This window comes from Tursiops truncatus, chromosome 15, assembly GCF_011762595.2.
Source record: "Tursiops truncatus isolate mTurTru1 chromosome 15, mTurTru1.mat.Y, whole genome shotgun sequence".
In the NCBI taxonomy this organism is placed as follows: domain Eukaryota; kingdom Metazoa; phylum Chordata; class Mammalia; order Artiodactyla; family Delphinidae; genus Tursiops; species Tursiops truncatus.
In genome coordinates, this window is record NC_047048.1 from 31,682,226 (window position 1) to 31,706,069 (window position 23,844).

Genomic DNA, 23,844 nt, shown 5'->3' on the forward strand with positions numbered 1-23,844 from the left:
GGAAACAAGGATGGCATGCACGTTAATGAATACTTACATAAATGTCTGCACCATAAAATCCATCCTGGTAAACAACACTGCAAGGGTGCACACACAAAGAAAAACATTCATATTAGTGCATTTCCCCATGCAGACACACCAACCCCTGCACTGGCGAAGTTAGTCTGGTCACAAGATCCGAAACACAGGAACCGAGGATCGTTTTCAGATTGGTTAAGGAGGTTGGAGACAACGGCAGTCCATCAGACTGAGAAAATTAGGCTGGGGTTCGGTGTCGGCCCAGAATCAAGACATGGCGGCGTGCTGGGTACCAGACTTTCCAATCTTTCCGGAGGGGTGCAGAAATGCAGAGAGGATTCACGTTTATTTTAAGTGACCCACGCAGATATGAGGATCGGGGTTTGCATTCAGCCAAACCATCTAGGTCCCCCGGGAAAAAAAATCATCTGCTTAAAATATATGATCGATAAGAGCAGGCGTATGGATGTCACATTTTCAGTACGGGTTAGAGCTGAGTGACCTCAGGGGCACTGCACAATCCAGACGATCTCAGAAACTTTCTTCTGTATTCTTTCACACTCTAGTATTCTATTTGGTAATTCCACGTGCCCCTCTTTTATGGTACATGTAGAATATCTCTAATTATACGGGTGTGTGAACAGGTGTGTAGATGTGTGTGCAAAAATATATGTGTGCTTTTGTATATGGGTGAGCTTCGTGCGTATATATGCATATGAATGTGTGCGTTACTTTGAACATGTAAATGCATACGTGTGTGCATGTGTATACCGTGTACATGCGTATAAGTGCATGTGTGTGCATGTGTATATGAATGTAGATGTGCATATGATGTGTGTAGTATGTGTGTGCACATCTGTGTGTACGTGGGCTCATGAGTCATGTGTGTGTACACGCCTATGTCTGTGTGTATATTCGCATAAATTATAACCAGACTAAGCAGACGCCCACGTAATGATTGAACAAGCCTGGCCTCACAGCAGCTCTCTGATTGCTGTCCATTTAAGTCATCTCAGAGAGAAGGGACTTCACAGGATGGGGTAAATAAAAGATCCTGGACTTTTCCAGAAGTTTTCTGGTTTACCTCGAGTGAAATATCCAGGAAAAGCAGCTCACAGCTCTGTGCTCCTAGGAAACTGACTTAAAATTCCTGAGCATTAAAACGGGTTTAATGAGGATCCCATGTAGCCTGCGCACCTCACAGGCCTTTGTGAAGATCCCAGAACATCTCAGATACAAAAATGCGGGTTTCTAAGGCATGTTTCCAAAGGATAGCAGTTGTTATTAATAACCTTCCCTGATCTCTTCCCCTGGAATTTACAGATGATTTATGATTCTGTCAAATGCGCCCCACCGCAAATTCTCCAATGCGCCCCACCGTCGAATGGAGCTGCAGTCCTGACAGAAGCAGGACTTTGATTACCGAAGGATTCCAGCAGGTTTCAGGAGCAGAGTGGACCCGCAGGTAAGCCAAGCATATCGAGAGCCAAGGCGAGACACTCGACAACACGCACATGCACACACGCACACGGCAGTGACACTGGTTTGCTGGAGAACACTGCAGCGTGCTTCTCAGAGCTTTTCAGAGTTGATTGGTTAAACCCCAAGTACCATCATCTTTAAAAACGGGGCAGGGATTTCACATGCTAAGGAGGTCAGTAGGAATCGCTTTCAGCTGTTTTTGTTTGGATCGAAAAGGCGCTCCGGTTCACAAGAGCACTTGTCAAGCAGCGTCAAACCCTAATCCGAGATACAGAGGTAAGTGGCATCCTGAGCTAGGCTTTGATTTCTCTTTCAACGTTTCCAACATAAAAAGATACTGCCTGTTGGGGGTCAGAAGCCAGGGCTGGCCTCTGCCAACAAGACTGGGCCCAGAGCTGATCATTCAGCCAGATCAGAACAGCACTGTCCATTCCCCCAAGACGTCACACTGTCCATTCCTCCATGACATCACGCCCTTGCAAGTGCTGGTCCTTGTGCCAGGGAAGCCTTATCTCCTGATAACCTCATCCAAAAGCAGAACACCATTCAAGAGCCAAGTTAGAGAGGAAACACACGGGCATCTGGGTCACAGCCTCAGCAGTCAGCAGCTATGCGCCCTGGGACTAATGACCTAAGCTACCTGAGCTTCACTTCTTCATCTGTGAAATGGGGAAGGAGGTTAAGTGCCCACGTCAAGGGAGGATTGAGTTAGGTGATGTGTGCAAAGTGATGAGTGAGGCAGTTGCCAACAAAGTTCTAATTAAATATCACATCGCTATGAGCTTTATCCAGTGCCCACCCCAAGCGGAGTTCTTCCTCCTCCCTGTGAACACCAGCACCACGTTTTCCGATCCTCAGATCCTCACTTGGTCCAACAATTTTAAATATTGGTCAAATATTAAAGGCATTTGTGTAGGCAGCTCATTTCGCCCTGAAAGTTGCACCCAATAGCTTACTCGACATTCTATCCCACTTGATGGCCAACACATTGCTTTTCACACTGAAGATGTAAGTAAATATCTATTGAGTGAACACTGCCCATAGTTTAAAGGGGGGGTTGGCCATTAGTAGGTGACAGAAGGTGACACAGAGCAATTCTAGGTAGAATCTTCATCTGGTTATTCAGCATCAATGTCTGTTGTCAATGGGGGGGGGGTAAGATTCGAAAACTGGACCCTGGGACTTCCCTGGCGGTCCAGTGGTTAGGACTCTGAGCTTCCATTGCAGGGGGCATGGGTTCGATCCCTGGTCGGGGAACTAAGATCCCACAAGCCACGCGGTGAGGCCAAAAACAAACAAACAAACAATAAAACCCCAAAAACCTGGACCCGGACTTAGGATACCAGTGCAAGAGGCTAGACAGAATGTGATGCACATGTGAACAATATATTAATATTTAACCAAACATTAATATACATTCAAATATGGGAAGGGATGCCTTTCTCTAAATATTTGTAGAGGGGGACTCCATCTGTGTCTGCTCTTGCAGACATTGGGGGCTGTTCCAGGGGGCACAGGACCAGGAGTTGCTGAGGCAGAGCTCTGGCTGAGAAAAGGGCCCCTTCTTTCATCAGGACAAGGTCTTGCGCACTGTGGTCAGCTGCGTGCCTCCATGGCAAGCCTCTTGGTACCAACAGCTCCCAGAAGTGAGTCAGGAACAGGCCCCGATGTTTGCCTTAGGCTTGTTCAGCCAGGTGACCTGGCTGCCACGCTCTGCCCTCCACCACGGACCACAGAAGATTACTCAGGGACTCTGACATCCCACGTTTACAAGACAGAGAACCAAAGGGAACATGCGATCTGGCGTCTCATTTGAACAGACTCAAACAAACTGACTGATGAGCCCTATTCCTCTGCTGTTGAAATGCTTACTACACTCCAACCAGGATGCTGAGGCTCAGGGCAAGTCCACCAACTAAGGCTGCCCCCAGGGAGCTTACAGGGAGGCACAAAGCCAGGTACCCTGGTGTAAGGTGGCAGCCGCGAGAGCTGCTCCAGAGGAGGGGAATGATGGCGCTCTGACCTGGTAATGGAAGGAGGAGGGCTGGCATCAGAGGTGAGGGAACCCCAGCGAACGGCCCAGAAACCCCAGCGCCTGAGCTAGTTCAAGAGGAACTAGGGAGGAAAAGCAAACCAGGCAAAGGGAACAGCCAATGCAAGGTCCGATGTCTACAGGGTCCAGGGCATAATTTCTAGTTTGGGGGTGTTCAGAGGCTCAGCCAACTGTGGTGGCTTCCCTAAGAAAGGAAGTGGAGAATTCTAGCTGCTCTTACAAACCGCCCAGGGTAGGGACTGCTGGTTTTCACTATGGGCAACACCTGCACAGTTTGGAGAGAAACGAACCAGAGGGTGAGTGATCTACCTTCACAATGACTCCAAAAAACTAGGAACCGATACGGCCATCCTCATTGGCCGCATGAAACAAAGCCACTTGATGGGCTGCGAGTTTCATCACGATACTGTGTGTTTTTTTCCTAAGTCATAGCACGAATGTGATCGCTACGAGCCCTCACACCTAGAGAGCGATTCCTCTGTGTCCGTCCCTAGTCTGACCTAATTATCATTATCTCACCTAATCCTCAAAATACCCCTATGAGACGGATAATGTTATTATAGCCTCTTTGGACATCAAGAGAGTGAAATGGAGAGAGCTAGGTACTGACGAAGAAGCTGGGATTCTAGCCCAGGTTGTATTGGCTTCACAGCCCACATTTTTAATTGCCATGGCAGGCAGCAGTGGTCAAACTTCAGCAGGCATCAGGACCACCTCGAGGGCCTGTTAAAACACAGATGGCTGGGCCCCATGCCCAGCCCAGAGGTTCTGAATCAATAGATCTGGACGGCGGGGTGGGGAGGCTGGGTCTAAGAATTTGCATTTTTAACAAGTAATGGGACGCTGACGCTGCCGGTCCTAGGACTAATAGGCTTATTGCCCTACGGAGCACCAACCTCCACGTGTCATTTTACTTTACATTTGAGGCAACCCTGAAGGTCAGCTTCCTAGGTCCTACTCTAAATAGGAGCTGGTTATAGGCAAGCTCTTAGAAAGTCCCATGTTGGTTTTCGAGAATGGATCCAAACATTTTTTTAAAACCCCACTAAACAGGTGCATATGCGAAGGGAAATGAGGGCAGGGGATGATGTCTAATGCATAGCTATCAATAAATTAGCCACATCCCAGTACGAGAGAAGAGAGTTGCCATCATGCATTGAACAGGTGCAGCCTTATTTTAATGCAGAGGCGGTCTGTCTAGCCATGCAAAGGTAACTGTAATCTCTTCGGAACTGCAATATGCTTTCACAAGAGCGTGATGCAAATGCACATCTCATTTTCTTAGAAAGGTAATAACAGGAGTTAAATATTCGAATGAATGCAAGCAGGGAATGATTGCACTATAGCAAATTAGTTTACTTTATAAAAAAAGGAAAGAAAGAAATCATGCGACGCCCAAACTATACAATCTGTTTGGGTAACATAATATATCCCAACCACAAATACATTCTTGAAGGAAAGGTTATGTAAAGCTGCTTTACCTTACTGCCCATTCCAAGTGGAAAATAATATTTTTAATGCATTCAAATCTAGTTGTTTCTGAATGGATATCAGGTGGGGCCATACACTCACTAGCATTTGTATAGAATTGGGCAGTGTATGTACACTGACATTCTCCTGGGGAAAATACATATTTTAATTAGATTATCAAAGGCATCTGTGACATCCCACATTCTCCCCCCAAATTTAAGAACCACTGACTTAGAGTGTTTGTCTTTAAATGCACTCAATTAAGAGGCTTTTTTTTTTTTTAATGTGAGAGGTTACATTTTAAAACTGACTGAGAATTTAAACAAGAATTCACGGCAAAACCAAAAAACCAAAAAAGCTAAAGAGAATTCTGGAAAGTATTCTGGGGCTAGGTGATGATGACCTAATGTTTATGTTCATCGAGAAACGTCCCAAGCATCAGATAATACAATCTGAGGATAAGACATTTATAAATTAAAACCAAAAAACATGGTTGATTTACAGAAAGAAAGGTTTGCACACACTGTTCTCAAGGCTTCTTCAGGACCTAACCTGAAAGCACTCCCAAAGGCTCTGTGTATGGGCTTCATTCTTGCACTGACCAACTGTAAGAAGTTTTTTCCTGGGATACCACCATATCTTTCTTGCACTTAGAGTAGCATATTCAGCTCAAAATACTTCTCATGGTAACTCTGAGAGGTTGTACATACATGTGACATAATTAATGACTTGAGAAAGTACAAAATGTCTTGCTCAAAAATATCCAGAGAGCCAAGATAAAAACCCTATAGCAAATGCTGGGTGCTTAACTTAGAAGAAGAAGAATAACTTTAAAAATCTCCTATGGTTCTCTACATCCCTAGCCCCATACAATGTGATGGGTACATAGTAGGCACTTGATAAGGTGCTGTTAATTAATTAACTAATTAAGAACAAGAACTTGGTGAGGCCAATCTCATAGGGTTTTGTGGGGAGAGGACTGAGGTTTAGTTGCTGTCCTGTAACATCCGACGTTGTACTGAGCCTGTGTATGTGTCTCTTACGCTTCTACCTTCCGTCTTCATCCACACATCATCAGCCTGCCAGCCCCCTTGGATGACAACTACCCAATGGGTAATTTCTCCCAAATATGAGTCCTAGGAAGACAGACTGGACATGGTAGCCATTTATCTAAACAGACTCCAGGGGCAAATGCAAGGAGAAATATGGACGACTTGGTCCATTTAGCTCTCCCTGAGACTGTTCACTAGTTAATATTTTATTTCCAATCTACAGATTCCATAAACCACTGAAGTGCCTCTGTCCAAAGCCGTCTCTGTGGCGTATGGGGAATGGAGGTCTGTGAACTGTAGGAGTCCCCCAGCCAATGGGTACGTGACTCATGGAAGGAAAGATATGGGTACTCAACATAAGCCAGAGGGGACCCTTGAGAAAGAGGAGGGTATGAGCAGCTAATAAAAAGTCAATAACCACGTTAACAGCAACAACAGTAGCTACGGTTCACTTAACACGTGCCATTTGATGGAACTAAGTTGTAACCTTACCTTCATCTCCCTATTTCATCCTCTATCAACCCTACGGAGGCAGGTGTAGTCTTCACTCACCTAAGGCAACTGTGCCTGCAGAGGTTAAGTCAGCTACCCAGGGCAGTATGAGATAGAAAAGCAGGAGCCAATCTCATCTGCCCCATAGTCTGTGTCTTTATAGGATTGTAACAATCTTATAGACTGTGTAGACATTAGCTCTCTAACTCGTCACCCATTCTCACTCAGTTAATGCTGGCAATCACTAAGGGGTTGGTTGGGCCAGTCTAGGGCTTTCCTTTCATTCCTGTGATCCCCGGTCCAAGCAGAGCCTTCCCCCCCGCCACCAGGAGTGATCATGAATTAATGTCCCAATGACTTTCTATTTAGCTATGTGAGAAAGAGGAGACAGGGCTCTTCATAACCTACATTCTTTGCTTGCTGGGAGAAATTTCAGAAAATATCAGGACGTGGAGGGAAAAACCAAATCAGTAAAAGGAAATGTAAAAGCATCCTTAGTGACTCCTCCTGGGTGACTATCTTGACGTTGGATACTTCCCAGGGTCACTCAGGGCTTCTCAAAGGTGGCCTTGGAGGGTCTGTGGATTTTTTTCAATCTCTCAGGAAAAAAAAAAAAAAAAAAGGAAGCTATACCTGGACATAGGATAAATGACACATTCTTCGTTGCAATTTTAGTAACAGAGTATTCATATTGGATACTTCATGGAAAACAGAGGTTTAGGATGACAGATATGTCTTCAATTGGTGACAATGGGAAAAATAGATTCTTCCTTAATAAATGCAGTTTTTCTCAGGTGATGGCTTATGAAAAGATGGGGGCCTCTGAGTATGAGGGAGCATCGCAGAATAAGAGCTTAATGTGGCAATTTAGGAAATGATTGGATTTTTCCTGATTGGATTCTTTCTTTTGTTTTCTTTTTTGGTTTTAAACTTTTCAAATAAAAAATAATTTTTTTTAACTGAAGTATAATTGATTTACAATGGAAATGATTGGATTTCTTCTCTCTCTGGAAGCTTTCTGGAACCCAAGCTGGTGCTCACTCAACACCCTATCTTATCACTTATCACATTTGTTGAAATCGTTAGCATCTATGGTGTTCCCCGTGCCTGACTGTAAGAAACTCCTCCAAAGGCACCATTTGCCTCAGCATCCTAGCGTAAGACAGTGCATGGAGCTGAGAGAAGCAATTAACTGGACTGGAGAAAAGACAGTCAAATCTAGAAATCAGGAAACTAAAGGACTTTGAAGACAAACAGCTACAGGAAATCCATACTATTCCTGGGACCACCTGAATCCTGCTAATGTCACCCTGGAAACAGAAATGGGTTTCCAACCTCTCTGCTACTTGCTTCCACTCAACATAGATCAGGGCGCTCTCGACTCCAGCCAATGTCGGCTCTGTGTCCTGCTCAGCTCTTTTCCTCTCCAAGATGGGCTGCCCCTCCCAGGCCCCCCCCCCCCCCCACCGTGGACTCCTTCAGCCTAAGCCAATGAAGGGAAAGGAACCTTCATTGAAGATGCCGAGTTCACACTTTTTCATTTCAAAGCACTCCAGGCAGTTTGTAATCCAGCAAAACACCCAGGCAACTAGCTGAATTTCCTCCTTTTCAATCTGCTCTTATAGAACATGCACACATGGACACACACACCCTTAGCCCTTCTGAATTTCCTACTCTGCCCGTCTTGAGAATTTTGTCTTCCTACTAGGTGTGGTTTCAGAATTCCAACCATAATATTGCCAGTGAAGAGGCACAATTCACCATTATAACCAAAATGATTAGGAAGATCACTGGAATATTAAAATGAAATCATGTCCAAAGCAGTCACCACCACCGTGCTTCACCGCTTGGAGATGCCTGGTTCTCTCCCTGGCGAACATGGCATTAGTTATACCTGGTTATTGCCAGCAAAGAGCAAGTTCATTATAAGTTAGCAAATTTCAATTTTACAGCAGGTGTGTTACTGAGATTTTTATAAATTGTTCACATGAGGATAAGCCATACAATTTTATTTTTTTCTGCTCAATATAGTAGTGATATACTGAGGGTACCTAGACCAAAAAGCGACAATTACCATCTACTAAGGTAAGATAATGATTTTCAGACAAACTAATGTGATATAAACATGCAGTTCTGCATTTACGGCTTATGAATCTTGCTTTCATGAGCCTAAAGGGTAACTTATTTTTTCTTCATAACTCATGATGTGACCTTGGGAATAACAAATCTTTGTTTCTGCCTTTTTGAATCTAAAAATGGGCTCGACACTGTGGGCTGGAGATAATGATCATACTAGCAATGATTCCTTACAGTACACAGTCAGATACATAAGGCTTAGGACATGGAGACGCACTGTTTTGGAGGGTTGGGAGAATTTAAGGCCGATTTATCCTTGGTTCGTTATTATTCTCCACCTTTTCGGTAAAAAAACTCTAATGACAATACAGAAATGATGGACATTGTCTTATTTCTCTGCTTTTATTTTCCCTTCCTGATGATTTCATCAAATTTCACTTCTTAATAGTCTTAACTTTGTTTCATTGCATTCGTTTTTTAAAACACTTCAAATGCTCTACTTGGGAATGCGTGAGATATGAATAAATAATGAACAAAGAGTGTTTCCCTTTGTCATCAGAATAGAGATGATCTAGGCTTATTCAGGTTTTCTAAACGATGGATAAGCCAAAGAGCTACGGAAAATGCATTTAACCCCTTCACACAGTCCTGAATACAGCCAGATTCTTTCTAGAGACCAGAAAGCCAGTCTCCTGGCCAGACTGTGCTGGGTATAGCTGAGTTTTCCTTTGAGTGGTGCTATTGGCATTTGGGCCCTGTAACTCTTTGTGTTGGGGGGTGTGTTGGGAGGCTGTCCTGTCCTGTCCTGTGCCTTGTAGGATTTTTAGCAGCATCTCGGGCCTCTACCCGGTAGATGCTATCACAACAAACAAAAATAAAAATGTCTCCAGACATTCCCAATGTCCCATGAGGACCACTGCCTTAGAGACTTCCCTCTCTCCGACTCCAGGGGACCAGAATGTTCTAGGAGGATTCCTAACAGTGAGGCAGAAAGGGTAGCACTTCAAGAAAGCAGCCCATTACGCCAGTACCAATTTTTTTTCCCTCAGCATTCACCACCATTCCTTGATATTCACTCGGCAACAGCAAAGTCCATGTACAGAAAGACCAAACGGGCCTTGGGGAACAAATCAATCTGCATTGTCCTCAGAGAGGGAAAAAGGAAGGCAAAGGCAATTTTGGAAAATCCAACTAAATGAGTCACTTCCAATTTCTTTGAACTTCAAGAGTTTGCGTTAGACTCGACACCTAATTTTCTCTTCTGGGCCAAAGGTTCATTCACCTTGAAGCACAAGATGTCTTTGGGGAGGGGGGCAAGACCGCCCCAGTGGATTGTACGTTTGAAACCCTCCTGTCCCTCCACCGAGGGACTCAAAGGGCAAATGTGATCCAACCTCCTTAATCACCAGATGTTTGCAATCATCAGAAAGACGTCTTGGGCTGTAACCATTTCTCTGTTCTCCAGCATTCAGTCTCAAAGAGAATTTACATAACAAAATGTGACATGTAGAATGCTTAAAGGCACCAACCATGACAAGACGAATTACACTCATTTTTCAAGACTCTTTGCAAGGTGCTGCACAGCAAGCGCGCGGGCTGCATGCCGGGCGGTTCCAGGAGGCGGGGTGGGGGGGGGGGGGCGGGCGGTCAAGGCCGGCATGCGCTAGATCGCACGCAAGGGGTGCTGGTGCGGGAGGCCCGCCCGGGGTCGGGGGGCTGCCCCACTTACCCGCCGTAGGCCGGGATCGGGGGCGGGGGCGCCGCGGCCCGGAAGGTGTTGTACACGGTGCGGCCGCGGCCTCGCAGGTGCGCCCCTCGGTAGGCGGCCGCGGCGGTGGCGGCTGGATACGGGAAGCCGGGCACTGCGGGCGACAGGAGAGAGCAGAGCTTTCAGAGGCACTCCTGCCTTTGAGGGAACCACCCGCCCCTCCCCACCCCCACTCAGGACCCTTCTCCCCGCAGGCCAAGGCTGGACACCTGCCCCCCTTCCTTCCCAGAGTCAGGCTTCCAAAGGCGGGTAGCAGGGAGGAGACCAAGGTCTGATTCCAGAAAGGATGGGCTAGTTCAGCCCGTGGTCCCTGTGCCCAAGGTCAAGGACAGACCTTCACAAAGCATTCTTAATAACCAGAGAAAAGCTCACTGCACAAACTTAAATTTTTAAAAAGGTATTGCAACAGATTGCAAGATGTATGTGCAGTGTGCTCTCAAATCTGTCTACCTATCACCCATCTATGCACAGTGTGATATATATGTGGGTGAGCACACACTATGCATGTGTATATGTACACATACATCTGTATAAGCATGTGTGCATGTGGAAGTGAATATATGTATATGTGTGTATATACCATATACCTGGATGTGTGTACATACATGTATGCATGCATGTGGGTATATGAATGTGTATATGTGCATATTTATATATGCGTATTTATATAGTTATATATACAAATTCATATACATACATATTTCAATGTGTTTGTAGTTATCTCTGGGGCTGAACTTCATAAGTAAATGTTAGTTGTCTATTCATAGCTTTCCCCCAACCATTTTCATTTTTTTCCTTATTTTCCTTTATGTACCTATATTGCTTGTTAAAAATTTTAAATGGAAATACTGCGTTCCTAGAGACAAGTGTACACATCGTTGGTGTATGGACCTCTCGGGCTCCAAGAAACAAATTATTACTAAGGTCCCATCAGCCCCCTAACCATTTACACAGCTTATAAAACCATTTCTACCACAAACATAATTGCAGAGAAGTGTGGGAATTCAACTCTGAAGGAAAGGGTTTGGGCAGAGTTTTCTTCCCTGGGGGAAAATTCTCTGAGCAGAGTGACTTGGTGAGGAGTCAGCAGGGAAAGTAAGCCTGATGCTTGAGATCCCTGATAATTAATATGGCTTCCGCTGCCAGGGGTGTCATTCCTCCTAGGATGTCTGCAAATCCTCAGGCATCAGGGCCCTTGAAGCCTTCACAACACCACCTCTGCCTTCCTGCTCCTTCTGTCACTGAATCTCACCGCTCTCACCATGCTGGCCATGCCTGTCCCATCCCACTTAGCAGCAGGCACTGTTGCCCACACTGAATCCCGTGGAGGGGATGCTTTTTTAGGAAACGACTGTCCCAGGAGCTCTATATTAAAGGCTCAGAGTCCTAAGGTAAGGGAAGTGCATTAACAGCATTAACCCAGAACCCCCAAACTTCATTTTTCCAGGAACTCTAGTCTGCAGAATACCCAACCTCTCACAGGTATTGAGAGAAGTCAGTCATTTGTTACCTTTACCTCTTCTATTCATCTGCCAGCTCCTTGAGGCCTCCCACCGTATCCCATTCATCTTTGCATCTCCCTGCGCCTCCCCCAGGTCAGCAGAAGCCCCCTGATTTTGTCCACAGTAGGTTCTAGATACTGGACACAGTAGATTCTAGATGACTTACATGCATGAACAAGTGAATGAACTGTGGGCTGTGGTCCAGCCAAATGATTGACAGACTATCCAGGGAACTTCCTCTCCCTGTTCCATTCTCTCCCCTCATCCTGCTTACCTAACAGGAGCTTTGAGGATTTCAAGAGAGAGGGAGACAGACGACATGAACCAGGGTGGGAGGGCTTTCCTCCCCATCTACAGCCCTGCCTCCCCTGCTCCAACTCCCCTGGGATTTCAGACAGTGTTGGTAACAACAGGCAAGGCTGGGAAGGACACAGCTTCTCTTGGCATCATAGGACCCTAAAGGCTCAGAGAGGCCTCACAGCCAAGGAAGCTCTTTCCCCCAGTTAACTCAGCACATCCAAACTTCCCTCTGCCAGGATCTCTATTATACTGAATACCTAGCCTCTCACAGGGTGCTGTATTTCATATTATGGTAAACTTGCCTCCACCCTACATCCAAACGGCAGAGAAGGGCTTTTCCCCTCCCCTCTATCACGTTCAAGAGTAGAAGCCCTCCACCCAGAGAACACACTGGTGGTTGCCAAGGGGGAGGGGGCTGGGGGAGGGATGGAGTGGAAGCTAGGGGTTAGCAGATGCAAGCTTCTATATATAGAATGGATAAACAACAAGGTCCTACTGTATAGCACAGCACTATCTTATGATAAACCATAATGGAAAAGAATACTAAAAAAAGAATGTATTGATATATATATATATAATATATATAACTGAATAACTTTGTTGTACAGCAGAAATTAATGCAACACTGTAAATCAGCTATACTTCAATTAAAAGAAAAGAAAAGAAATAAAAAGTAGAAGCCCTTCACCCCATTAATTCCCATTACTCCCAGAGTCCTTGGATAGAGTAGGTTTGCAGCTGCATGTGGGTGGCAAGGGGCGGGGAGAAGAAGGAAGTGGGATTTCCCACAGGAACCATTCCCAATTCTATATTCATGGAATTGCAGGGAGTGGAACATAACCCTTGACCCAGAAGTGAAGGCAGACTAGCTGTCGTCTGGAATTCTCTGTGTTCTTGAATGGCCAACAGCTATCCTGTTTCGTGGATTCTACCATATCCTTCTGTGCTGATGCTGGCAAATGCTACGCTGGTAGAATCAAGTCAGAATGATTTTTATCTATTTATGTCTGAGAAGACCACCTAGGTTACTTCTTTTTTTTAAATGGTCGTTCAAGACAAATCATACAGCAGTACTTACTTCTCAGCTTTTCAGCCCTCACCACCCACGTTTCCTGGCTGGTGTTTCAACTACTGTTCTTGAAATTGCAAAGAGGTGTCAACCTCAATGGGAAAAGCAGGGAAACCTAATACCTTAAAAGCCGAGGAGTCATGAGATAGGAGATGTTGGCTTTAGGACTGGGGAGAAAATGAGCAAGCGTGCCTTTGACTCCAGCGCTATCTTGCCACAGTTCAAATATTAAGTTTTCAGAGGAACACCTTGGATTTTGAAATAAAGCAAATGAAAAGTTCACAATCTGGCAGAGCAGCTGGCTGCCTGTGTGAGGAAACACAGTAATTACGCTGACCCATTCATTATCGCTGGCTACGGCATGGAGCGAGCCAGACAAGATCCCTCTCAGCGACAAGCAGGTTTTACAATAATTCTTGGAGGATTTAGATGTTGAGATAGAACATGAAACAGAAGCTCAGCAGTAGAGCGAGGGGAACACAAGCTGCTAGAAGGGTAGAGCCAGGATGCCACTTTGTACCCCCTTTGCTGCAGGGAGAAAATATCCTTCTCGATGCAGGATAAGGGATTTACGGGTCTTAATACCAGGCTCTTTGGGCTGCTCCAAGCAGGGCACATTAGAGGGATTCTTATTTTGTTAAAGGAACAAGGGAAGGACTGCACATCAACTTCCTGGGAGGCCAAGTACCCTTAGGTAAAATAAGGAGGTTCCATTGTAACAGGGGCTTCATGGAGAAGGCACGCGAGTCTCCCAGATGGATGGTTTTCTCAGCTATCCCTTTCTTGTTGCCGTCTAGAGCTGGCCAAGGGGTCTCTTTATGAAGTCTCTAGCTAGTCACCGTGATGGATGAATGTTCCCTTCTGTTCCCCTCTTTTCTTCCCCCCTCCCTTCCTCCAGAAAATAAGCAGGACCCTGTGGGGCTCCTGGGCACAAAAGCCTTTCTGTGTCCCCTTCCATGCGTTTCAACAGGCAGGTTCAAACAGTTGCTAATCAGGGAAGGGAGGGGTTGGGAAGACACAGGAGGGGCAATCAAGAGACAATAGCGCAGCCTTGGGGCAGAGTCCTGGTTCCCCCTCAAGGGATACACATAATATCTTTGAGATGTTTTGCAGATACAGAAACCCCTGCCAGGTGGGAGAAGTTAACAGTATGCTGCCCACAAGCACGTAGACCCCAGACCGGTTGGAACCAGAAGGTTGATGATGCTGACTCCCACTTAGCTCACCACCAAACAATCAGAAGAAAGTCCATGAGCTGATCACGCCCTCCTCTTTGAACCATTACTATAAAACTCCTCACTAGCCCCTCCAGGTCAGGACAATTTTGAGGGCATTATCCCGCTGTGGCCCCTTTGCCTGGCAAAGCAATAAAGCTATTCTTTTCTACTTCACCCAAAACTCTGTCGCCAAGATTTAACTCGGTGTTGAGATACAGAGGCCAGATTAGGCGTCCATCCCTCCCTCCCACCCTTCCTCCCTCCTTCTCCTCCTCCCTTCCATTTATTTTCTAATCCCCTTCTGAAGAATGCTGCCATGAACCTTCCCGGGTGTACTAGCAATCAAGTAACTTGATTGATCAAGTAACAGAAGGAAAAAGACTCTCACCATTGCTAAAATGCAAGCTCCATGAGGGCAGTGCTCTACATCTGTTTTGCTATTTGATTTAGAAAACTGCCTGACACAGCAGCGCAGGTGTCAGCTACCTAATACCATGCGTGGACACCCTTTGATGGTGAACCCATGTTAGTCTCCTTTCTGGGACAGTAGAGGCCCTTCCTCTTCCTGTTCCACCTTCCACAATCCAGTCCTTTATACAAAGCACCCTGCCCAAGATTTGCAGATAAACAGTGTGCAAATAACACACCGGATCTCACTCGTCTTTATAAAAACAATCACTGCACCCATACTTAGAAAGCGCTGTACTGGCCCAAACATAGCAACCAGACTTGGAATATGTGCGATTCTGATGAAAAGGGAGACAACGTGGATAAACATACTGCACTGGCAATTACTGCCCCCCCTCAATTCACTGAAATTCACGTTTACTGCTGCACCGAGTCGGGGCATGGAGATTGGTTTCTACTTCTGGGGGAAAAGCAGGGCTCAAACTTTTTCCCCAGACAGGTGATAACTGTCTGGTCTATAAAAGGAACTCTGTCACGTTCCTCCCTTCATGGAACCCCACACAGCGTTCCCTAGAAACCCAGCAAGTCTCAGTCTCTGCATGCAATACATGTGTGCCACAAGGAACAGTGGAAAACAGCAATCGTTATAATCCGTAACTCGCCTGACTTATAGCCGTGCCTTCTGTGTTTCTCCCCATCTCCATTAGAGGCCTTTTCCCCTATGGCTGGTTTAGGACAGTGTGGCTCTCTTCTCTTAACAAATGGTCAATTTCAACGGCAAAAAAACCCCCACACCTGTTTGTCAAGCTTCCTTTAGACTCATATGGGATGGCAGAAACTGATTTATTTATTTTTACTTGCCTACCAGGTGTGTTGGCTTATTGATCATGGTTAACTGCATATGTGAAGCGAATACTTAGATGATTCAGATATAGATTAAAACAAAACCAAAATGGCATTATCCTTGAACCATGTAGAAAGAATGTTAATAGGGAAGAATAAGTCTGACTCCATGTTAAATCTGTTTCTTTCACTTAAACCTTCGTATTATATTGCTTTTGCTTCGATTTAAGAATGTTGTCTAGAGCCCAAAATAGGACAGCCCATTCTCAAGGCTCTGACTTTTCAGGGTATAACACTTTTCCATTCATATAGAGATAAAAAGTTCAAAACAGAGAATAACATTTGTCTTGCTGGAAGGTTACAGGAACATCCCAACCTGACCTACCAGACAGCTACAAGAACAAAGGATTCTGACACCAAGAAGTTTGCAACAACCAGCCACGCCCCTCCCTCACCTTGGCTTTGTTGAAACCATTTGGGGAGTTTGGGGTTTTTTGAGCCACCCCTCTCCTTGCATCTCCTTGCATGTCCCTGCGATAAACCTTCCTGTGCTCCAAACTCCGACATGTAGGTATTGTTTGGCCTCACTGTGCACACGAACTTGGGCTCAGTAACAAGAAGACATCTTAATTATGTGCTTATATTTCAGTGTGACACGTCTCTTTTGCTGAGTTATCATGTCCTCTCTATCAATACCCCAGTTCAGGAGTTTGGATCCAGGAGGTGGGCAATAAATGTTTAATAAATCCAATGCAAATGCCAAGTGGAAACTCACAATGTCCTCTCCACTTCTGAGATGGAGTAAATCAATGCTAATAAAAGTCATCTACCTGTCACCCTGTCCAATATTTGTAAATGCCTCTTTGTTAATTAAAGAACAATGTTAGAAAGAAAAGACACCAAATTAGAGTTATTTCTGAAGGCCAACGCTGGAGTTTGATTTTTTTTTTCCTAGTTGAACTTCAAGTTAATAAGCATGTAAACAGACCGTCAATGGGGAACAATGGAAAGCATTAAGGCTGCTTTGTGGATACCAAATAAATCCTTAGTTCCTGGCATGAGGGAGACAAGGGACCGGAAAAAAAAAACAACATAGGTTCATTATACTGGAAAGGTTTCCTCTTAAACCTGATCCAGCATGAATCAAAGTGAAAAATCTGGTATCACTGCAACGAAAATTGGATTTAACTCATAAGCTAAAAATGAGTTTCTCTCAAAGAAAACACGGCAAGAGCTTCTGGAGCAAATACCAATTGCACATCTTGTTGACACATCAACATCCTTAGCCCACCCACTCCCAACCTTCGGCTAGATTTATATCCACAGCATATTGGGAGGAGGTTAGCAGAGTAGCCATCTCAGTTCTCGGCAATAAGGAGTTCTCCTCCGCCAATGAACTCAAATGAAACGGAAACTTTAGGAATGTAACCAGAGGCGTGCTGTGAGGTGCTCAACTATCAAGGCAAATCAACATTTTTAAACAGAAGATGTGTGGGTGTATCAACCCCGCCAAATGGGCCACTTACCAAAGTGTCAACTGCTTATTGCCTTTCTCCCCGCCAAGACAAAGCCTCCACCTCCCACCTCCGACCAGCTCGGCGTTCAATGTATTTACGGTGAGGAACACGTGATCGCCCCCACGCCCCGCCCCCCCTCCCCCCGCGTCTCTTTTACGAATGTGGTGCTTACCTTCGAAAATAAACACAAATGAGATCACCTGAAATCCCAAGAGAAGATACACAAAACCAGTGGAAAATACTTGAGGGTTATAAACTGCATATTAAAGTTTTAGAGCTCCAGGAGAGATGGAAGAGTAGCAGATGCAAAACCCGACAGGGGGGCAGATTCTGCATCAAAGCCATAAAAATATACAACTGCTTTAACGGGCAATTATTCTTTGCATTTGTGCACGGGCTTGAATTTGCATGAGGTTGCCAGATGCCCTGAAAAGGTGTGCCGTTAGGATGGTAGGCGGGGTGGGGGGGGGGGAGCTCTCTCTTTGTCTGCTCTTCCTCTCCTTTGCTTCATAAATGCCACCCTCCCCCACCCTTGAAATGTTTTAAGACAGAGATGTTCATACTCCTTTGGGATTCAATTGTTCCGTGGGTAATTTACAGTAGGAAATATTCACTTACACAATTCGGGGGGTGCAGACGCGGTTTCAACAGCAGGTTCAGGGTTCTGCAGGATTCCCCTTGAGGGAAGCCCCGTTCCATGAGCTGCACCATAAATTAGGACGTGGCATAGTAGGTAACATACTGAGGTGAAATAAACAGCCAGCTATGGCTCCATTTCACAGGCACAGCACTGTATGATAAACCTCACAAGCGCTGTCCAAAACAAAATCCCCAAAACACCTGATGATTTTTTTCCAAATGGCAAAAATGTTTGCACATTTTTGCAAGACAAATCTCAAAGAAAGGTACATAAAATTGGTTTGTAGCACAGAATTTATACACAACTAGGTCACTGTCTTTAAATGGCATTAAATGGAAAATGTAATATGATGGACCATATTTATTTAGTTCTAGGTCAAACTCAAAATGGAAAGGCTTTCAATTTGGTTGAAATTTAGTCATTTAAAGGTCTGGGGGTAAACAAGGAGTGTTCCATCCATGCAGTCATCTACAAAAAGACCAAAATGGCCACTCAATTTGCTGGACTCTCTGGTTCTCATATGCACATACGTTTATCCCTGAAATGCACATTTGGGATCGGCTTTTGTTTCATTTTAAAATGCATGTTGATATTAAATACTGCTGTTTAGAAGTGAATAAATCTACATTTTGGACCAACAGTTCCTTCTAGGACATCCTCATTTGAAATGCATTGAATAGCAAAACAAAAATTTCTAATTAATGTACAAGTCTAATCACCATTCTCCACATGGAAGAGTAATTTTTCACTGTTCATTTGCTCGGTTTAATCTCAAAACTGACATAACAGAAACGCAATGTCCTATAAATCTCCACTCATTTGTTTCTTTAATATTCATATTCCATTGAACTGCAGCTGCTTGTTGCTGCAGCCTATTACAACTTGCGAAAGTGTCGATAAAAATATTATGAAAGGCAAGATGTGTTTCTTCCTGGCTGCATGTGCCATTTATTTGGGGAAAGACAATAAATGGCTCGTGGATTGTCCCCCCTCCCCCCACCTGCTGCTTGGTGGGTGATTAGTGATTAATTACCTGGCAGCAAATTGACATGGCACAGGGAAATTGACACAGCCCTGATTAATTAACTTTTTATGGGAGGTAGATACTCACAAAACATTGTGCACCATAATTGAATCTCTTTACATAACGTCATGGTACAAAAGTTTTAGTCAAATCCAAATTAGCCAGAAGTTTCTAGGCTGTTATAGGTCTGATGAGGACGCATCCGAGGAATTGGCAAGAACTTGAACTTGGAGAGTGAGGCACATTTTTGAAAGGAAAAAAGATGGGGACATTGTGCTGGCTTGATTGCCCAAGATGAATTTATTGGCCTAACTCTTTACTGTATGAGGCTAAAAGGCCTCATTTTCTTCTAGCCTCCTCTGACTGCTGCTTCTCAGTGATAAACATTCTCGCCTTTGTCCAGTCTCTAAACATCGATTCTCTAATTCAATTCTCGGTTCCAGCATCACATCTTCCTTCAAAGGCTTTTCCTCTCAGTTTCACCCCACACTTCCCAACACGGCCACTGTCACCATCACACCACTCCTTTTTTTCCCCTTCACTTACCATCTTATTTCTACCACCTCATCTGATCGCAACTTCGTTATCTATCTCTCTTTTGGGGTGTCCCGAGGACTTCATTTTGGTCCATACTGTGTCTCCAATACCCAGAGGATTACCTGGTCCCAGGTCACTGCTGAAATGTTTATTCATTATATCATCAGATAAACTGAGGATGCCATATAGTAGGTCCGTTACAGAGGAAAGATGATTGACAGTTCTTGAACCTGTGAGAGTTGCTAAGGTGCTGCTTATAAAGGATGCCTATTTTAAGAGAAACTTTAATGAAGACGTTAGTGGTGAGTGACTCTGGACCTCACTTGTCTAAAAGTTCAGGCTGTGATAACTGAAATAATCCAAGCAAAGTCATGATTACAGTTGGCATAATTCCATCTTCTTGTAGTCCATTATCAGATGGAGGAGATGCTACTGTATTGATGAACCAGCTGCTAGTCACTAACCCACAGATGAACTCACAATCTCTTCACAAACCACACGAACCAGTTCTTATTTTGATCTTCACTTTCCTGGTGGGGAAATGAAGACAGAGAGCAGCTCAGAAGCTCTCCAATGATCTGAACCCAGGCAGCCTGACACTAGACCTGTCATCTTATCTATTACACAAGACAGCTAGAACGAAAGCATACCATGTCATCTTTGAGCAAAATCTTTCTACGTCCACTCCCTCCACGCTGCTTAGAGGCTCTCAATTTGTACTTCCCTACTAGTGTCTGGACAGGCTGCTCCATCACCTCCCTCTATCCATATCACATCCAAGAGAACCAGCCCCGATTCATCATGGGCAGAGTTAATTTGCAGGGCAATCTGTTGACATGCCTCCCTGAGACCTTGTTGGGGGCCAAGGGGTAGGGGAGGGGGGCGGGTGCCGTTTCTTCCATTCTATATTTATGTTCTGGGATTTCAAGACACCTGGAAGGGCTTTGCTCCTTCTCTGCTAATTGGATACAAGCCATGGGGATCACTCCTGATTCATGTTCCTGATGAGAGTCCAAGGCAAGCTGTTTTCCTTCTCCACTGGGGTTGATCTCCACATCTGGATGTGAGCTGGCATCGGGGGGGCTGTATACAATCCCCAAATGTGGGGGAAGATGGGCTCTCCCAGCGGTGGGGATCTGGGTTATAACAGTGTGGTGTTATATACACAAACCGAATTACCGTCAAAATAATGAGCTCCTTATGACTAAACTCAACTAGAAATTTTCTCCAAGATTTGGCAGATGCGAATAGAAACTTTCGGGATATTTGGGAATGTTGCACTTTCTTCTGTGTACAATCTATTGGTTAATACTGTTATCAAATATCACTTGACTCACAACTTGGTTGGAAATAGACTCTTCCCTGGAAAGAAATGAGTCATCTAGGTAAAAAAAAATTAAAAGTGCAATGCAGACACAGGGATGTACCCTGAGCAGTGAGATTGGTTTTCCCAAAGCAGACATGTTTCTGAACTTAACAAATTCAAAAAGCCACAACAAACCTCCCACACAATGCTCACACACATGACTATTCTTTGATCGCTTAAGTCTTTGGGATTTTGAATGAGGACAGCAGCCTCGGTTTTTATCTGATTGCCACGTGATTCCTGCTTAGCTCCTGAACTTAGCGGTTGTCTCTTTTCTCCCAGGTTACAAATGGTCCATTTAATCCAACAGACATGTGGGAAGTGCCAGGGCTGCTGAAATGAGCAGTGATAGGCTTTTTCTGTGCAAAAGACCTATTTGTGATCTGTCTACTCACAGGTATTGACATTACCCCTGCGGGCAGGATCTTTGTAACAGTTCATTCAGCAAAAGGAGAATGAATCTCCATCTCGGAGTGTTTAACTCAGCAGGACCTCAGAGGGCATTTGCAAAAGTGCTTTCTGTCCTTTGAAGGAACATAGGAGACAAACAAAGCTGTGAGATGCTGAGATCTGTTGTAATTTGGACAAAGCAATTTACCATCATCTATTCCTTTGACAAAAACCTGTACCGGTGTCAATGTAGCTTTTTTCGGGCAGCCTTGGAGGGAAAAAAAAAAAAGGCTAATAATTTATATAAATAATTACTTTATCGAGTGCATACACACAGTAAAGTTTCAATTGTTAAATGATTCACAATCCATCTAACAGCTGGCTGAAACAGCAAGCTCCGTGAATTGCCTCTCCAGGTAGGAAGGAGGGCAAGTGAGATAAATGAGCTTCCCTATGCTGGGCTGGATTTCCCATGGTTCTCTAGGGCTGCTGGGGCTTCATGAACATGAGACCCCCGGAGGGGGTTGGCCGTGGCTCATGGGATAGGGATGCAATGCAAAAGCATCGTTCATTTCACTTCCAGGCATTATTGTGGGTAGAGCTGGTCGGTTTGTGTTGAGGCCCATCTGATCTTGAGAGCCAGCTTCCAGACTTGAAAACAGTCCTGATCTTTTGAGCAACACCCCGAGCAAACCTGGAGGACAGGTGCTATCTGGACCCTGGGATCACCTCCCTGATATCCCAGCTGGAGCCCTCCCCAAACACCCACATAGAACAGACTGAAGGAAGACCATTCAGAAATGGTCCAGCTGTCCAGGCACTAGACTAACATAAACCTTCCAAACCAGCTTTTTTGGTGAACTTTCAAAAGTGCCTGGAGAAGATGGCTTCTAAGAAAGAAAAGGAAAGAAGAGCCATTTGTTTGAGGAGCTGCAATGCCTCAAGCAGCCTGAAAGTCTTTTCACACAAGGATTTCATTTAATGCTCACAGGTAAGCAGGTATTCATGAAGACGTTCATGGCAAAAAGACTTGGCCAAGGTCACACTGCGAGTGTACCATGACGATTAGGACCCAGCTCTGCCTGAATCCAGCTCTTCTCCTACAAATTTTTTATTGCTTCAGGAGAATTTTGCAAAACTAATACTGAGGACTAAGATTTGCTGACAAAAAAAACATCTTTGGGAAATGTTTCTTAGATCCCTATAGCAATGACCAAGGGTGGGGATGATATATATCCTTGGGCAGGTGTGCCCATAGAGGGGGCTCTTGTATGTTTGTTTGTTACACAAAAGGCAATCAGGTGTCAAGAGCCTACAGGGCATGCAAACCAAACCCAAGGAGATGGATCTAAAATAGGTGGTGTGTTATTTAGTCCTGAAAATGGCCTTCTGTTAACACTCCCCCCACAACCGAGTTCCCCAGTAGCGATAAAATAGCTCTTGGAATGTCAGTACTTTCACGCGAATGAACACATGATTTAAGACAGTGGTGTTTTTGGAGTTCTTAGTGAAGTTAAGTGTTTAAATGATTGTGTTTACATGAACTATACCAGGCTCCTTCCCCTCCGGTGGGAGGTAAGCTCAGCCTCCTTTCATGCATCTTTGCACTGCACAGGGAGATTTGCTTTTGAAGAGAAATAAGGCAAGGGAAGTAGGGGCCACCTCTGTGGTTGGACACGTTTCTATGCAAGAAACACCAAGCGCCCCCGCTCCAGGGCTTGAATTATATGAGTGTCATTGGTGGTTCTTACTTCCCTGCTAAGCCAGTGGTCCCCAGCCTTTTTGGCACGAGGGACCAGTTAGGTGGAAGACAATTTTTCCACGGATCAGTGGCGGGGGCAGGGGTGGAGATGGTTCGGGGGTAGCACAAGCGATGGGGAACGGCAGATGAAGCTTCGCTCGCTTGCTGCCTACCGTCTGCTGTGTGGCCCAGTTCCTAGCAGGCCAAGGACCGGTACTGATCCGCGGCCCAGGGGTTGAGGACCCCTGTACTAAGCTGCTCAATCCCAGCTGTGCAGACTTTGACAGGGCTTGGCTCCATTTACAAAGCCAGGTTCCCTAAACACATACACCTGCACCCCCTTATCTTCCAGGAATCAAACAGGATCTTATCTTTGGCCCCTGCAAATTTCATGTTCAGAGCTCTGAACTCAGAAGAGGATTTTTTTTTTCCATTTTAAATCCACATTAGAGAAAGACAAATATCATATGATATCACTTCTATGGGGAATCTAAAAAAATGATGCAAATGAACTTATTTACAAAGCAGAAATAGACTCACAGACATAGAAAACAAACCTATGGTTACCAAAGGGGAGAGGGGGTAGGGGAGGGATAAATCAGGAGTTTGAGATTAACAGATACACACTACTATGTATAAAACAGATAACCAACAAGAACCTACTGTATAGCACAGGGAACTATATTCAATATCTTGTAATAACCTATAATGGAAAAGAATCTGAAAAGGAATCTATATATATATTATATATATAACTGAATCTGAAAAATAATACATATTTTATATATATTATATATAATATATAAGTGAATCTGAAAAGAATACATATATTCTATATATTATATATATAACTGAATCTTAAAAAGAATATATAATTAT

The 23,844-nt window shown here is 44.6% G+C and overlaps 1 protein-coding gene across 19 annotated transcripts in view; it reads right to left on the bottom strand.

Moving 5' to 3' along the window:
* The window catches only part of RBFOX1 (RNA binding fox-1 homolog 1), a 2,189,093-nt gene that overhangs the window by 48,694 nt on the left and 2,116,555 nt on the right, over positions 1-23,844 (bottom strand). For 11 of the 19 annotated variants that reach the window (XM_073792340.1, XM_073792341.1, XM_073792334.1 and 8 more), the window contains one exon: positions 10,373-10,505. In XM_073792340.1, the coding sequence (XP_073648441.1) occupies positions 10,373-10,505 (133 nt within the window). Of the gene's footprint in view, positions 1-37; positions 78-10,372; positions 10,506-23,844 lie in introns of all 19 variants that reach the window. The other 8 variants (XR_012326128.1, XR_012326127.1, XM_033840125.2 and 5 more) reach the window with 1 other exon arrangement.